Here is a 14,388-nt window from a genome sequence, read left to right on the forward strand (position 1 = left end):
CTAGATTTCCATGCCTCGCCTTTCAATCTTTAACGTCGCTCTTCATAATAATTGAGATCATCATGTCATGTGTAAGCTTATTTTTATTTTTATTTTAAATTTTAAATCTAATAGAATATTCATCAATAATAAACTCAATCAGTATAATTGAATTGATAACATATATTGAATTTGCAGTAAATAATGACCTAATTCAATTCTCAGAGAATAACTCTTGAAAGTTGAAAAGAATGAATTAAGTCTAATAAAGATAACACTAAAGAGCCTAAAATCTTTAATTAAGTTGGTAACAAATAAAAAAAATATTAATTAATATTTTATTTCTTAACACAATTTATTTTTTGGTAGAAGGGGATTGAAGCAATATATCTGTAAAGAAAGAAGATTTGGTGGAAGAAAAGGGTAGGGAATCTTGAAAGACTTTGAGTATAAGCAATATATCGGTTTGCACCGTCGCAATCGGCAATCTTTGACTTTGCTATTAAAAAGTGACTATAATAGCAATGCTCGTGCGGTAGGAAAAGCCATGCAAGCTGTTACATACACAGTTCTACTATTGCTGCATAATAAGGTGGGGAAATAGAAAGAGGAAGAAAGAAGAGAGAAAACGATAGATTTAACAAGTGAGATTGAAAGAGAAAAAAAAACAGTATGAGATGGGTAAAAAATGTAAAAAACTAATTAAAATTTTAAGATAACCTCAACACTTTTGACAAAAACTATTATGATTAATATACTTTTAACTTTTGATCGACTCTCCTTGTATAAAGTAAACGGGTAAATTATATTTTTGTTTCTTCAAAATATTTTAAAATATTTGTTTTAATTCTTATAAAAATGTAATATATTTTAATAAAAATACTTGTTTTAAATTTATAATGAGAAATCAAAACCACATCATTATTTTTAAATATAAGAATTAAAAATGTATTATTCATCCTCCCCGTGAATATAAAACCATATATCATATATGGATGCAAGCTTGATTCTCTTTAACGTCACTAATATTTGACTTGGTTCGCCTTCCTTCTTTCACTTTTTATTTATAAGAGAATCCAATTTTAACATATTTTGGGGGAATTAAAATATATGTTAACTAATGTAAAATTATTTTGGAGATACTCTCTCCATCATGCTTCTATATTTGCGTCTTTTTTCTTTCAATAAATAACAGTGCAGTAGAACAGTGCATGTAACCCGTGTCCTCATAACACACACACACACATATATATATATATATATATAACGACAAAAGTAAACTTCCACTTCAGAGTTTGGGAATCTTTAATTCTTAGTTTTATAAAAAAAATATTTTAATTTTCTTAAACATTGCTTACTTTATAGAATTTTTTATTGGCATTAATTACTATAGTGAATAAAAGTTAGAAATCAATGGCAGAATTTTGTAAAATCATTAAATTAATCACTAAAATTACATTCACTTACAATATCTAGAAATCAAGGTGTCGGTAAAAATAAAAATAAAAAGAATAACATCAAGGTTTATTGGTAAAAACAAACAGCACGGGTCACTATTCACGCCCCCGGGTCCTCTCCAAAGAAATAAAAAAACAAAACAGAAAAAAGAAGATTGAAAAAGGGAATGTGATATAAAGTCTGTCTCATTGTCTCGTTCTGATTCTATAAACCCTGGAGCCCCAAATTCTAAAAGTGAATTTGCATGCTGTTGTTTAATTTAATAAGGTTTAGTTGACTATGTATACATATTTCAGTTTGATAATCCCCGTGCTTAACAGAGTAGCATGCATCAGAAATTTTGCAGAAGGACACAATCTACTAAAAGAGAGGGACATCTTTGCATAAAGTCACATTTCATTGTCCACATACTAAACAATTTTTCTTATAAAAAAAATAAATAATATATGAATAGAGATTCACTAGCTTCTTGCATCGAGCAAGGGCCACTGGGGTGATTACACTCAATTGATTATTCGCAAATAAGTCCAAACCAATATAGAAAAGCAAAATTTATTGTCATTGCCACGTTTCCAACGTCAATCACGAATTGTTTTTTTTCTTCTCACTTTTTACTGTTTAAATTGGTATCTATCCGTACATTGCATAATATAGTAAGCTAGGTAGATACCTGCCACACAGTGTTCCCCAAATATGACATTATTTTCTGTGTACAAAATCACACATATAGTAAGAGCTGGCCTATTATGCTGGGCCCTTCATGTGTTATAAGTACCATATGGATTTTCTACCATTTGGGAAGGGTAAGTTTTTGTCTCAAAAAGCAAATTGTACACATGCGGGGTATATCTTAATGTACAGTACCTGCCCCAGTCTCTTGGATGTTATGCAAAATATTATTTTCTACTGTGTCCTTGTTTTTTCACTTTCTGCATTTAACTTACCCCCCCGATACATTTATTAATTAATTTAAGTATTACTATTTGGGTAGTAACGTTTTGCATTTGAAAAAGAAAGTCCAAGAGAACATACATGACATGAATATGTGAGTCCTGTGCTTGTCTGGTAAAAATCACATTATTCATCACTGCATTAAAGAGAATATTCTACATAAAATAACCAGCAGTCTTTTTTTTCTGTAAGCATAATTGTTTTTTGTTGGCATTACATTCAAGTCGGTGCTTACCTTTGGTTCCTCTTTATGAAACATGGCTGTGTCTAACTCCAAGAGTGGTGTTTAATCCTTTACTTACATATCTCGGTATATGGCTAAACTTTTTCAGCACCCCACTATTTATCAACGAAAAAGTGGAAGAAGCCAAAACAACCTATTGAATGTGATAAAGGAGCACCAAACGAACATCACAGCAGAAATTAATTTACTAAACGCATGTGGTGTGTGTTGGTGATTGTGACAAAATTGCCGTTCAGTAAAAACATTAAAAAAAGGACAAAGGTGAAGAAATTAGTTTGTTGGTTGTTTCAAAGCACACACTGTGAACCATTAACGGGAACAAAAGACTAATCATTAAAGCATGATTAGTAGTGACTGCACCAAATTAAAATTAACTTTTTAACTTGAAAGGACAGCACTTACTCCTATTATTATTATCTATGGTAATTGGTGATGCTGCCACAAACATGTGAAAAACCTCTCTCTTTCACACACACACTCTCGTTCTACAGTCTACACAAATGGACACTTTAGTACACACACGCACACAATGCCAACTGGCAGTGTTGATTCATTCGCATAAAGATAAAATAAGAAGGCGAAAGGAGTGAGCAAAGGGACAAGCAGTTTAGAATTCTAGTGTGATTCGTTTGTTTCTCTCTCTCTCCCTTTTTTGTTTGTCAATGATTTATTTTTTTCTCCATCCTTTAGTGTTCCTCATCTTCTACTTAAACTGAGAAGAACCACATTGAGAAGCACAAAAAGGAGAGAAAAAGAGAGAAAAATAGGTCCTTTATTTACTACTCCACACACACTCTTTCACTTGATCACAATATAAGAGTGTACTACTACTTACCAATCACTCAAAGAAAGCAGGGCTAAATGGATATATCAAGTTCACAATACAATAGTGCTGGTGAGTCTGGTTGGACACGTTACTTGGATCATTCCTCTCTCTCTGAGAGTTATTTCCAGAGGAGAGGTGGGATAGAAGACTATGGAGGAAAGGGGGCAACACTGGAGGAAGAGGAAGAAGATTTGTCCATGATCTCTGATGCTTCATCTGGTCCTCCACATTACCATGAAGATGATGATCAAAACTACTGTGTAAATTGGTATCCTTCTACTTCTCACTACACCAAAGAATCAGAAAACAACAAGAACAAGAAGGTCAAAGAATATGGTAACAATCAACAACCTTCATCACCTCTTGATGACACTGCCAGTTCCCCTGTTCTTAACTGTCCCAAGGCAAGTCAAAATGCAATTGTAATTGTAATGTCATCTCCATTGGCATAAACTATTTATCTATATAATTTCTCCTTAGCAGCAACTCGTTTTAGGGAGGCTAATGCTTATTTTTTAAAAAATTAAATAGAAGAAAGCCAGTTTCTCAGGGAATGGAGCAGTGGAAAATGCAGTGGATTTTCCCCCATGTTTTTCGGGAACAAGAATTAAGGTACTCCTCTAGTTTTAGTATTAAATACTATTTAATATTTCTATTGCATTTTGCTTATTGCCTGGTTGCACATTTTGTTGTGTTGAGCTAAACAGTAAACTAATCAATTTCTGCAGAGAAAGTCTAAATTCCAGAAGCACTTCAGTTTCTTTGAGCGTTCTCTTGGTGGAAAACAAGCTTCAGAGGAACCAGGTGATCCATTGTTTCTGTACATTATGTTTTTATGTTTGTGTACTTTCTATAATTAAGTTACAGGTGTCACATTTGTCGCATCATTTATCTCCTGATTAGGTGGTTTCGATGAAGGAAGGAAATGAACATTTTAGCGGTTGTAGCTTTTGCTTCTGCTGTGGAAAGAAAGACTAGGGGATTTCAAAGTAGATGTTGTTCAAGGTCAAAGAGAAACCCCTTTGATTTTTATTTCTTCTAGAAAGGAAATAAAGGGAAAATCTCTTTTGTTGTAATTTTATTGTTTTTTAATATGTGCTACTGTGCCACTGCCAATGCAGTTTGGAACAACATAAGAGAATATAAGAAACTGAAGAGGGTTTCTGATTCCATTTTCTTGGATGCCATCAGTGACAGGCATGTCTGAATATGGTCACAAATTGTTTTTTTTTTTCCCTGGTATCGAGAACACAAGCATTAAGTTGCTAAATTCGAATATAAGGTAGCTGGAAACTAACTGTTCACACATCAAAGCAGGAACTATGGTCCTTGATTTTCATTTCAATAACATTGAAATACCTGTTAATATAATCTCAGATAAATGTTCACATGTTCAATTTCACTTTAAAGGCTTGATTTTAAGTTCAGAATTGATAAATGATTTAAAACAACCTTAAATGTATGTTTGTTTCCCCATCCATAATTCACATTTAGTGCAAAACCACATCAAAATTAACGCAAAAGTAACTATTATAGTATGTTTGATCCATGTATCGGAGGTGATTTTCATCGTTGCGAATGTAATTTTCCGAAGCTAACAGTTATAGCTTTCACATCTCAAATGTGATTCCTTCATCCTTAACGAGTTTTCAAGCACGTTATTAGTTGTGTTGGAGGTCCAAATTCAATAGGGTATCTAATGTATTTCCAAACACACTATTAAGTAGCTTTTTTGTGTTGGAATTTTTTTTATGTACTGAATATTACTATCTTACTTCTAGAATAAAAACATTAAAATATAAATCACGTACTTCAAAATTAATTTTGTAAACGTCACTCAAATACACAGTCAAAGGATATGCAGCAACCAAAGAGCCAAGCACCACCAAGCATATGTGAAACCAAAAAGGCCTAGTAAGGAGTGGTGTGACCCACTATATTAAGTTCAGCTATTGCCAGCCTAGCTCTCAACCACTTTGGGCGGGTTAATATGGTAACCTAAGCTGCTTGAATGCTTGACACCAAAAATAGACAAGTATCCAAATGAAACCAACAGTCAATTAAGCTGCATTCTCTGCCAAAGTAGGCACCCCCACCACCACCTGATAGCTAACCCACCTAAAGTGTGTCATCCATATACAACACAACACTCGTACAATTATTGATTTTTTGTTTTTCATAGAATATCCTACCAAATCTCTTATTCCAAGTGTTATATATCCTCCTCAGACTCAAACCCAACTCATGGATCTATCGGAAAAGCAGCTTAGATGTTGGGAAACCGACAACACCCATGCCTTTCACTTTCACTACTCATCCCTGTTTTTATGGCCATTCTAAATTGGCGTTTGCGACTTACAGTTAACAAATTATTGCGGCCTTGCTTGCTTTTCGGCATTATCCACATAGTGGAATGTAAAGATGTAGAATGAAAACAACAAAACATTGCATTGAAATGAGTAACACAACGGAACGGTTTAAAGTAGAATTTGGTCCTACAATTTTTACCTTCTATATTTATATCTAGGATATTTCTAACCAATACTCTGGTTAGAAATCGCATTCAAGTGCAATAAAAATCATAATAAGCGTATATTAATAATGTTTTTCTTAATATTTTTTTTAACCAAGTTAGCATTTGTCTAATAAGGATTAAAAACAAACTGACATAATTGTAAAAATACAAAGTCAACAAACTTAGCTAACTTACCATACCATGAATGACCGTGTAAAATTGTGTTTTACATTATTAGTGTTCTGTCTTCTTCTTTTTTCTTCTTAAAAATATTTTTATTTGAGAAATATGATGAATTGGTTATGACATTGATTTTGGAAACAAAAAAATCAATTAAGTAAACAAATTGTTGAAAATCAGTTAACAAAAGCTAAAAGAACGTGTTTGATCCAACTTTTTGTTAAATTATATTTTTTTTAATTTCATTTAAAGATATTTTTAAATCAAGTATCAACTATTTTTCAAACATTTTAAATTTTGAAATATATGTTATCCTATATGTATTTTACATTTTATTAGATTTTTTTTTCATTTCAACTTTTTTATCACTATAAACTATTTTAAAACTTTTACATAACATAAATTAGTTTTCTTCTTGCGTGCGCACACATAATAAAGATAGAAAGTTGTATGAGAAAAAACAAAACGAATTTGATAAAAGTATATATAAAATTATAATTAAAATTGTATATAAGTGATAAATTAAATATATGATGAATTGTAGAATAAATAATATATTACTTTGAAATTATAATATTGTTATGAAGATTGAGTATAAGTGTAAAGTTGAATATATCATAAATTTTTATATGTTTTATTTAATTATATGTATGTTGAGGTAAAGGGTATCACAAAACATATCTAAAAAAACATTTATATAAAACCTTTATTATTATAGCTGATAAAAATAAATAAAAACATTCGTTATTGTCGTAGTTGAGTGCTGCATGACTAATGGATTCCATAGCAATGTCAAGAAGTTGTACCAATTTCTCATTCGGAATGTCCTTCTTTCTGAGATCAGTAGTTTTGATGTTTTAACAGTTATTTCACCTTGGGTAACCTCGGCATTATCTCAAGAGGCCAGATGCAATTTTGGAATTTGGGATAATTCAATGGCATGTGAGCCTCTGTTGCTAATTAACTTAAAAATGTATAATTGATTATTGATAAATTCTATTCTTATCCCTATACTGAGTATACTCCGGTAGTTGTTCATTCGCCATACTCATACCCTGGGACTTTTGTTGAATAAGTCTTCCTAGTTAACGTAGTTGTTGTAACTATTAGGAGAATTGTTCCTAAACTTTAGGAGAAAGTTATTCTGTTTTATCTCAGTTAGTTTTTGGTTTACTCCAATCACTATAAATGTATTGCATTGGCAGCTGAATAAATTGAACTCCCACAATCTGTTTCTCAAAATATTTATATTCTCCAGAATTTTATTTCTTTGTTTTTTTTACTGCCTTTATTCCCTAAAAACCAACAGCTTTCCTGTTATAATGAGAGAAATACACATTGATTCACTGAATGACAAAATGGCCAGTAAACTTGCTAGTTTTTCTTGACATGACATTAGGATAAAGCAATTGCCCCGTAGCATTGTATCACATTGACTCAGTCGGGTATTCCTACAATGGCATATTAGATATCCATCTACTGAACATGGCTAAACATTCTTCAGGTTTGTACTCGGGAGCTGTATGTCCTCCACCCTACAAGTAAACCCCTCAACAACAGAGGTGAAGTTAATTATATAAGTGAAACAGTAGAACAGGGCTTACCTTCACAGTTGCAAATGTCATCCGATTTGAGTAAGTCCTTGTATAACTATCAGCAATTTAGTAAACAAAGTGAGGTTAGTCAAGCTTCTCAGATAATTGAAAGGTAGTTTGGATAAATTTTCCCATAAATAAATATAGGAGAAGAAAATAAAAAAAAAATGCATTGAATTTTTCTACGATAAAAAATCAACTTGTATATCTTAACTTTTGAAGAAACTAAACTAAAAAATCTTCTACAAAAATGAAGTGCATATATTAATTGAAAGTTTACTTTACTTTATTTTATTATTTTATTGTATTCTCTTGTAAATACGGGTGAAAAGTTTATCTAAACAAAACCCTCATCTTGTATCACTTTCCAGTTGGCGCATACCCTGCTACTTGGCCATCGTAATACCACTGCCTCCAGTCAGATACGATGGAATAGTTTAAAGATCTTATCCACGCTTGAGTAGCCAAGAATGGAACTACCATGTCATGATCCCCACTGTTAGCAAACAAAAATAATATTTACACTCTAAATGTTAGTTGATACCTAATAAGAGAAATAAAAGAGTAAAAAGTATATATATATATATGATAGGTAATACAATACGATAAGAAAAAAATGACGAGTGTTAATTAAGTGTTAAAATAAAATAGGATGTTCAAAAACCATTGCTTGTTGACAAAATTTAGTTAAATGCCCTCTGTAAAAACCAAGCCACTAGGGCAGTACTAAAAACAATAAATCAGAATCAGATACTACTACATTGTAGCAATATACATGAAAATCTTGACCTGTATATTAATGAACGATAGCCTTTTCTGCTGAGATTTACGTGATATTGGAAGCTGCTAGGGATATCGGCATTAAACTTAGATTTTAAGTCATCGTTACACCGCGTCCATTTTCCTATACTTCCCTAGAGCACATACAGTCAGATAGTTTATTCAGTAGTTGCTGTTCTGCTAGCAGTAACACTTTAAAGAAAATTACGCCGATAAATACCTTCCGAACATGCAATGCTTTGCGAACATTATCATCATTGGCCCAATAGCTACAGAGGACATATGCATGAGACTGCAGATGGAAATATTAGAAAATAAGAACTTTTAAAATAGATATGGAATAACAATTGCATGATCGATCAATTCTGAAACCTAAGGATATTTATCAACTTCGACCGTTGGATCGATCATGCACAAATGTTCAGTAATAAAAATTGCTAAATGTTAGCTGATCATTTAAAGTAGTTAGCATGATCTTTTCAAAAAGTTGTTTATTTTTTTAAGAAGTTATTATTTCCAACTACTATAAAAAGATGGTGAAACAGAATTTTTTTAAAGGTGTTTCTGAAGCTTACATAATCACTATAATTTTTTTTAACTAGTTTACTCGTAGATACCTTACTGATGGCATTTTATTGTATGAGTAATGATCCTCGTAAATTTCATTTTTGGTTTGTGTGGTGAAAGGAAGGAAACAGAAAAAAATATAAAGAGAAAGAAAGTGGTAAATATGATAAATAATGTGATAAGAAAGTAAAAAAAGATAAGAATTTTTTTTGGAGCGGAAGTAAAACGAAAAAGAAGTTGGGTGTATGTATAGTATTTTCCTTATTGCTCACAGTTATAGAGAATCTAGCTAGTTCCTGCACACACATATATAACTTGGTAGGTATGAATATTTACTCGACAGTATAAGGGTGGCAATGTGAGACGAGGACTGAAAAACGCTGAGGTTTTATGAGCAAGAGAACTTCTTCTCCAAGTGACTTCCATATCATTACGCAGATCGGACTCGTCGCAAAGGGGTGCCAAAACATGGCCAGTTTCAATTCCTGAAATAGACTGAGGAAGTGCAAGGAATGAGTGAGTAAACCAGCTTTGTGATTGTGACTGTTGTTATCCCAATTCATCACGTTTTGTTTCAAGAACAAGAAAAAAGAGATTAATTACTTATTTCGTCCTACACTTAAAAATTATTTGTGTTAGTCTTACACATATACCTTTTAGTCCATTTTACTCTATCATCCAAAATTGTAAGAATAGGTTAACTAAGTGGTTTATGGTGGTTCATTTTTTTTTTAAGCTATTGGAATCACAATTTCATCCTTATAGTTTGTATACATTGCACAAAGACGCTATCAATTAAATGTTTGTGATTAAATGGGTATTGTGGACAACGAACAAAATGGATTTGAGTACCAATATGGACCTCTGATATGAACATTACGAGGCACAAAGTGTTGTCCATATGAATTGATTCCAGATGGATCGATCACGGCGGGGATTCCCGTTGGTCCGGGATTCCGTACAGGCGCTTCCGCGGCCTGCAGTTGCACCTGTGCGTGTGGTTGAAGCTGAAGAGAGCGACGTTGCTGATTTGGTTTCTGTCAGATCTTGGTTTGAATTTGGAGAGGGAAGGGTTGGGACAGAGGAGGAGGAAGTTGAGGGAAGAAGAAGAAGAAAAAGAAGTAAAGAGAGGTAGCGACACCGCCGGAGATCGCCTCTGGCGGCGGCGCACGGTGAGGAAGGAGATAATGTAAATTAATTTTAATTACTAAGATTAACTAAAAGTTTAATCTCAACCGTTCAATATTTTATTATTAAATCTATTGGTTGAAAATTACTGCTCCACCAAAGATCACTTAATCACCTAGCCCATCCTAGAGACCGTCTTTAAAAATGTGTGAAACTAGGACGAGTTAAAAAGTATATCTAAAAGGACTAAAAAGTATAAACACCAATCTAGTAATTAAACTAAAAAAGAAATAGAAAAGTGACACAAAGAAATGAAATGGCTTACCTCCTCGTACGATTGCATGTCTCTTAGACATAACGCGTTTCTTGGGTCTATGTTGCGATACTCTCCTCTACAATTCTTTTGCAGTGACTGTTCACTCGGTAAATTATTTGAATTTATTAGTATTTCATCTTTTGGAATTTAATAAACATAAACAGAACAACAATCAAAAAAGAAAAAAAATCATTGGTCAATTCCTTCTACTAATAAAAATTAGCAATCCTAATAATTAAGGTCTGTCCGTAAAAATAGAAAAAAGAAAAAAGTAAACAAAGAACAATTGCTATTACTAACTCGCGCGTAAAGGCAAAATCACCTCGTAGAGTTCATCTGAAATTAATGCCATGCCATGATTAAATGGTATTTCATAGTTTTTTTCAGTTGATGTTGTTATGGGATTTCCCAGCAGGTATCCCTGTAAAAAGAACGGTTCCTAATCAATCTGCCTGATTAATAAAAGCATAATTTTATTTTATACCCGTCCATTTATAGTGGAAATCATTATGCAAACTATTCAAAGTAAATAATGCACTCATTTATCCTGCGGATGGATAGCTTGCTCGATAAAATATATAGAAGAAAAAAAACAGAATAGGTATTAATAAATAAATGTGGCATGTGATAATAATATAGGAAGAGAGGTGTGATAGTATAGAATTTTGGGTGTCTTGAAATCGTAGTTGTAATTTAAATGCACAAACCTGGATGTATATCCATGGTTGCATACCACCTTCGTTTCCTGCGGGTATGGAAAATTGGGCAAAAGGTGAAATCCATAGTAACACTAACATATTGGAATATAATGATGTTTCTATATATTTAAGTTTAGTTTCAACTTTAGCGTACAATTTGATCCTTTTGTTAGTGCGAGCGATACCATTTGAAATTTCTTGAACAATAACTGGGACAGGAATGCCGCAGTATGAGTCACCAGCAATGTAGACTTCATTTGAGAGAAATTCCGGATGATCAATTAGCCACTACACAGATTTAAACATCACTATCACAACTTATTCCAGTTATTCTCAATTTACATTTGCAAAACTGACACTGTAGGGAGGTTATTATGTCAACGAAAAGATTTTGTTCTGCTAAGTTTACCTTTAAATTTAGTAAATTTGGTCTTCCGTGTACTTTTTTTCTAGGGATGAAATAATTTTAGAAGCATAGAAGTAAGAAATAAGTTGAAAAAATTCCATAAATTTTATGAGATGTGAAATTAAGATTTGAAGAAGGAAAGTTTTGAATTTCTTTTTATATTTAGGTGAAAATTTTGATATTTTGACAAATGAGTTTTGAGCAAAACAATTTTAATCAAATCTAATTTGTAAAGATTTTAAGTAAAAAAGAGAAGTAACAAATGAGCCAAATTTATTAAAGTTCAAAAATAAAGAAACTAAAACCACACTTAATACAAATTAGAAAAATGAAAAGGGAAGTAAGGCAATGAAAATTAAGATGGATGTACCTTCCTAATAAATTGATGAGCATGGCGAACAAGCTTAGAGCTACTTTGCTGAACAGCACGTTCTGTTTTGGGATAAGAGAAGCCAGTACCCGCAGGCAGATCCACAAATATAATGCTACTTACCTGATCATAATCACAACTTTAAGCAATTAAGCTTAAAATTTGAATAAAAAGAATTAGCTGCAAGAAATCAAATCAATCTATTATATCAACCTTTGTCCATGATTGTGGCTTCAAGGTCAAATTAGGTAGGCTCCCATTGTATTCCTCGTTTTTAAATGTCAGTGGACCTGCAACTCCACCAAAATAATTACAATGTATAAGCAAAGTAACTGTTTATTATTATCATACAGAATATAAGTTTATCACGTTAAGTGACTAGAAGTTACATAGTATGCATAAAATTTCTGGCAACTAGCATTCTTTACCTATTTCAAAGACAAGGCCAGAGAAAGCAGAGCAACCGGGACCCCCGGTTAGCCAAAGTAGGAGAGGGTTCCCTTTAGGATCGTTCTCTGACTCGATAAAATAATAGAAGAGTTCTGCGTGCTCCTCTGCTTCAGTTTCACCCACTTCCACGTAACTGATATCAAGCGCAACAACGATTATTGGTCTTTAATCAGAGAAATTATTAACTAGTCTTGCATCATTGTGCATTCATAGTTTCGTCCATTTTTATATGATTGGTATTTTATAATAAAGAATTAGTAATTAAATATTATGCACCAATGTCATAATAATAAACAGTTAATTTGTCAATAATAATTTCTCCTTTATTCCATTGTTGAAAATTTTCATAAGATAAATTGGAAGTTTAGCTTACCCAGTTTCAAGTAGAAAAGGAAGGGGTCCCTGGAAGCCAGGAAGGAAGCGAACTATGTTGTGACATTCTGCAAGTTTTGATGAAATGAGCAACACGAACGCAAGGACAACAATGTGCGATCCTGGACTTGCCATCGTTTCTTCTTTATCCACTCCAATGACCAATTTTATAATTAAAAAAAATATATCTGCCATATGAACACGGTTCAAAAACGTCACTTTTGCATACATTAAATGATTCGTCTAATCAAATTAAAATATCTCAACCAAAGTGTCGCCGAAACAGTCTAAAAGGTTAATTATTTTTTAAATTATAAATTTTAAATAAATATTCAAGATAAGTTTAAGATATCTCATAATTTTTACATTTAAGTTTAAAGTGATAAATCATTTTATGATTTTTTCTTTTTTTAATATTTTTTATTGAAGTTATAAGAAAATTTACAACTTCTTAATTATTTTTAAATGTAAATTTAAAATGGTAAATTTTTTATAACTTTAAATTCGTAAATTAATTAATTACGAGCTTAAAGTCATAAATAATTTTATTTAAATTAATATTTTTATTTTTATTTTTATACATTATTTTATTCAATATTTTTATATTTTTAAATATTTTTTATATTTGTTATTTAATATTTTTATATTAATTTATTTTTTTATTTTTAAATTTTATTTAATATTTTCTATATTAAATAAATCCTTAACATTATTAAAAATATATAAAATATTAAATAAAATAAAAATATTAATTTAAAATAAATTATATATGAATTTAAGGTCATAAATAATTTACACTTTAAAAATAAATTTTAAAAAGGTAAGAAATCATAAAAAAATTTATGATTTCAATAAAATAAAAATCATAAAATAATTTATGATTTTAAAATTAGAAGTAATAAAATATTCTATGACTTATTATTTTTTATATTTATTTAAAATCTATTCTCATTTGATAATTTTTTATACTAAAAGATAGTTTGGCCCCAAATTGGCTTTTTCCTTTCGTTTTCTTCCTTGACGTTCTCTCACATCGTTGTCAATAGTGGCAGCCTTCTTCACGACTCTGGTTTATAACCATTCTCATCAGAAATTTATCAAAAATGGACTCCTGTTTCTTATTGTGAAGTCTCTCTTGATGCACTAGTGACAAGAACTGCTGGCAGTGGCAGTGGCAGTGATAGTGACAGTGACGGATCTATATTGGGTTGAGGGTATGTTTTTGCATCTTTTTATTTTATAAAATTCATTAAATTTGTAAATAAAATCTTATATTTTTATATTTTATTTTATTTATATTTATATAATTGAATCCATTAATTTTATTTTTTATAATTTGTACTTATTGATTGAAGGTCTTGAATCCGTCGCTAATTAGGAAAAAAAAAAGTGACAAAAACGGTGCCAGACTCTTCTGAATGTCTTTTCTTTTTATATAATATCAATATCAATTACTCGATGACAATGGTGTTGATTGTTAACAGTAATTCCACCTTCAGTAACTTCGGCATTATCGCAATAGCAATGGCATGTGAACCTCTAATGCTAACAAT

General features: G+C 31.4%; 2 protein-coding genes across 6 annotated transcripts; one reads left to right on the forward strand and one right to left on the reverse strand.

Moving 5' to 3' along the window:
- The first annotated feature begins 3,240 nt into the window (after nt 1–3,240).
- Nucleotides 3,241–4,760, forward strand: LOC100801392 (protein SOB FIVE-LIKE 6). Its single transcript, XM_003527692.4, has 4 exons — nt 3,241–3,862; nt 3,990–4,070; nt 4,187–4,262; nt 4,362–4,760. The coding sequence occupies exons 1-4, from the start codon at nt 3,494–3,496 to the stop codon at nt 4,385–4,387; spliced, it is 552 nt and encodes a 183-aa protein (XP_003527740.1). The 5' UTR covers nt 3,241–3,493; the 3' UTR covers nt 4,388–4,760.
- A 2,623-nt stretch (nt 4,761–7,383) lies between these two features.
- On the reverse strand, nt 7,384–13,039 carry LOC100801015 (serine carboxypeptidase-like 11). 5 transcript variants are annotated; one of them, XM_006581213.4, is made up of 14 exons: nt 12,837–13,039; nt 12,442–12,596; nt 12,227–12,303; nt 12,014–12,136; nt 11,423–11,525; nt 11,247–11,284; nt 10,862–10,960; nt 10,549–10,635; nt 9,432–9,590; nt 8,749–8,820; nt 8,538–8,662; nt 8,131–8,244; nt 7,758–7,803; nt 7,384–7,688 (listed from the first exon to the last, which is right to left on the reverse strand). In XM_006581213.4, exons 1-14 carry the CDS (start codon nt 13,028–13,030, stop codon nt 7,605–7,607), a joined length of 1,476 nt encoding a protein of 491 aa, XP_006581276.3. In that variant the 5' UTR covers nt 13,031–13,039; the 3' UTR covers nt 7,384–7,604. The 5 variants fall into 5 exon arrangements, with proteins under 5 accessions (XP_006581276.3, XP_006581277.3, XP_003525944.2 ...); XM_006581214.4 differs by lacking the exon at nt 10,862–10,960; XM_003525896.5 differs by lacking the exon at nt 9,432–9,590.
- Between the last annotated feature and the right edge of the window lie 1,349 nt (nt 13,040–14,388).

Source organism: Glycine max, chromosome 6 (assembly GCF_000004515.6).
Source record: "Glycine max cultivar Williams 82 chromosome 6, Glycine_max_v4.0, whole genome shotgun sequence".
Lineage (NCBI taxonomy): Eukaryota > Viridiplantae > Streptophyta > Magnoliopsida > Fabales > Fabaceae > Glycine > Glycine max.

Bases quoted from the DNA above. Each gene is read 5' to 3' on its own strand.
- LOC100801392 (XM_003527692.4), top strand. From the start codon at position 3,494: ATGGATATATCAAGTTCACAATACAATAGTGCTGGTGAGTCTGGTTGG. The intron at 4,071-4,186 runs GTACTCCTCTAG...CAATTTCTGCAG, and splicing joins TTTCGGGAACAAGAATTAAG to AGAAAGTCTAAATTCCAGAA. The intron at 4,263-4,361 runs GTGATCCATTGT...TCTCCTGATTAG, and splicing joins ACAAGCTTCAGAGGAACCAG to GTGGTTTCGATGAAGGAAGG.
- LOC100801015 (XM_006581213.4), bottom strand. From the start codon at position 13,030: ATGGCAGATATATTTTTTTTAATTATAAAATTGGTCATTGGAGTGGAT. The intron at 11,526-12,013 runs GTACATCCATCT...AAATCTGTGTAG, and splicing joins CTCATCAATTTATTAGGAAG to TGGCTAATTGATCATCCGGA. The intron at 10,961-11,246 runs GTTTGTGCATTT...TTCTTTTTACAG, and splicing joins AACCATGGATATACATCCAG to GGATACCTGCTGGGAAATCC.